The 2,500-nt window shown below is 42.8% G+C and overlaps 1 protein-coding gene across 1 annotated transcript in view; it reads left to right on the top strand.

The window, feature by feature from the left end:
- Nucleotides 1–2,500, top strand: part of LOC122264082 (glutamate receptor ionotropic, delta-2) — a 47,489-nt gene that overhangs the window by 44,277 nt on the left and 712 nt on the right. The window contains exons 14-16 of the mRNA XM_086549996.1: nt 411–559; nt 1,846–1,948; nt 2,491–2,500. The exon at nt 2,491–2,500 is cut by the window's right edge and continues 86 nt beyond it. Coding sequence (XP_086406122.1) covers nt 411–559; nt 1,846–1,948; nt 2,491–2,500 — 262 coding nt within the window. The remainder of the gene's footprint in view (nt 1–410; nt 560–1,845; nt 1,949–2,490) is intronic.

Genomic DNA, 2,500 nt, shown 5'->3' with positions numbered 1-2,500 from the left:
ATGATGGTAATGAGGATATTGAGGATAATGATGATAATAATAATGAAGATAATACTACTACTAATAATAATAATAGTAATGATGATAATAATAATGATAATAATAATAATAATAACAACAACAACAATGATAATAATAACAAAAATAAAGATGATAATGATCATGATGATAACAACAACACAATTAAAGAACAATACCATGAAAAACAACAACGACACTAATAATAAAATGATAATGACACTGGTAACAAAACCGAACGCCATCCTAGAAAAAAAAAACTCCTTGACTTCGCTGTCGAGGAGGACTTCAAAAGGACCGGCGAGTGTCCTCTTGAAGTCCTTTTGAGTGTCCTAGCACAAACACAAAAGCCAAAAGAAAAAAAAAAAAAAAAAAAAATCCTTTCCCCGCAGGAGCGCTCCTTCCTTGACTTCGCTGTCGAGGAGGACTTCAAAAGGACCGGCGAGTGCAACCTGCGCATTGCAAGAGAGGAGTTCTTCCCGGCTGGATTCGGCTGGATTCACCAGAAGGGGGATGACGTTGGGAAGCTCTTCAATAGGGAGTGAGTGGGAGTGGTTTGAGAGGGAGTGTTAGAGTGGGAGTGTTAGAGTGGGAGTGTTAGAGTGGGAGTGGTTTGAGAGGGAGTGTTAGAGTGGGAGTGGTTTGAGAGGGAGTGTTAGAGTGGGAGTGGTTTGAGAGGGAGTGTTAGAGTGGGAGTGGTTTGAGAGGGAGTGTTAGAGTGGGAGTGGTTTGAGAGGGAGTGTTAGAGTGGGAGTGGTTTGAGAGGGAGTGTTAGAGTGGGAGTGGTTTGAGAGGGAGTGTTAGAGTGGGAGTGGTTTGGGAGGGAGTGTTAGAGTGGGAGTGTTAGAGTTGGAGTGGTTTGGGAGGGAGTGTTAGAGTTGGAGTGGTTTGGGAGGGAGTACTGTGGGAGTGTTAGAGTTGGAGTGGTTTGGGAGGGAGTGTTAGAGTGGGAGTGGTTTGGGAGGGAGTACTGTGGGAGTGTTAGAGTGGGAGTGTTAGAGTGGGAGTGGTTTGGGAGGGAGTGTTAGAGTGGGAGTGGTTTGGGAGGGAGTGTTAGAGTGGGAGTGGTTTGGGAGGGAGTACTGTGGGAGTGTTAGAGTGGGAGTGTTAGAGTGGGAGTGGTTTGGGAGTGGTTTGGGAGGGAGGGGTGTGGGAGTGTTAGAGTGGAAGTGTTAGAGTGGGAGTGTTAGAGTGGGAGTGTTGTAGTTGTGTTATGGTAGTGTCAGAGTGGTAGTGTTATGGTTAGAGTGTTAGAGTGGTAGTGTTGTAGTTACGTTATGTTAGTGTCAGAGTGGTAGTGTTATGGTTAGAGTGGTAGAGTGTTAGAGTGGTAGTGTTGTAGTTATGTTATGTTAGTGTCAGAGTGGTAGTGTTATGGTTAGAGTGTTAGAGTGGTAGTGTTGTAGTTATGTTATGGTAGTGTCAGAGTGGTAGTGTTATGGTTAGAGTGGTAGAGTGTTAGAGTGGTAGTGTTGTAGTTATGTTATGTTAGTGTCAGAGTGGTAGTGTTATGGTTAGAGTGGTAGAGTGTTAGAGTGGTAGTGTTGTAGTTATGTTATGGTAGTGTGGTAGTGTTAGAGTGGGAGTGTTATGGTAATGTCAGAGCGCTAGTGTTATGGTAGTGTTACAGTGGTAGTGTTACAGTGCTAGTAGTAGTGTTACTACCATTTTTTAGGAGTCTGCAGAGAATCGAAGTATGAGTAGAAACATGTGTTTTGGATTAAATTCAATAATTCATCATTTGTGTATCTCGTTGCATGGTGACTTATGAATTAATATTTCAGACGATGAGGTCATGTAATATTGATGTTGCTATTTCCTCCGTAGATTCATCCTAATGCAACAGACGGGGCTATTCGCAAAGTGGAAGTTGCAGTACTGGCCGAAGGAAAACATGTGTACTAGCGGAAGGAGCAGGTCTGTTATGCAGGTCAGTTCACAGGTTCACTTACGACCAGGTCCCTCATGGAACTTACTTCTAGGTCTGATGTGCAGGTCTCTTTTCAAGGTCTGGGGTGCAGGTCAATACAAGGTCACGTGTAGGTTATTTCTAGGTCCTGTGCAGGTCACTTTTAGGTCCTATGCAGGTCATTTCAAGGTCTATTTTGCAAGTCAATTCTATGCAGGTTATTTCCAAGTCATCCATGCAGACCACTGAGTTCCCTGGTCACTGTCATGCGAACTTGAAGCGTAAGTTAATCATTTACTATGTCATGCGAAGGAAAAACTAATATGCAAATAATCCGATTCTTTACTTTGGGTTCAGATGATGCTCTTTTGTCATTGGCGTTAGCATCTGTAAGTATTCACAGATTGTCATTGCTGGAAATTATATCCATATAAGAACAATACAGGTCCCAGCATTACTGTCTCAATAAATTGTTAGCACATGTTCCATTATTTGAAACTTAAAAAAAACGGTAAAGAGACGCATCCGCCCACACAAACGCCCGTCTTTTGTTTCCTCCAAAGGCTCTGGATA

This window comes from Penaeus japonicus, unplaced genomic scaffold (genome assembly GCF_977035675.1).
Source record: "Penaeus japonicus unplaced genomic scaffold, GWHDUDI00000001_assembly GWHDUDI00000023, whole genome shotgun sequence".
Classification (NCBI taxonomy): Eukaryota; Metazoa; Arthropoda; class Malacostraca; order Decapoda; family Penaeidae; genus Penaeus; species Penaeus japonicus.
The sequence above is the reverse complement of the archived record's forward strand: the minus strand, read 5'-3'. Positions and strand labels throughout refer to the sequence as shown.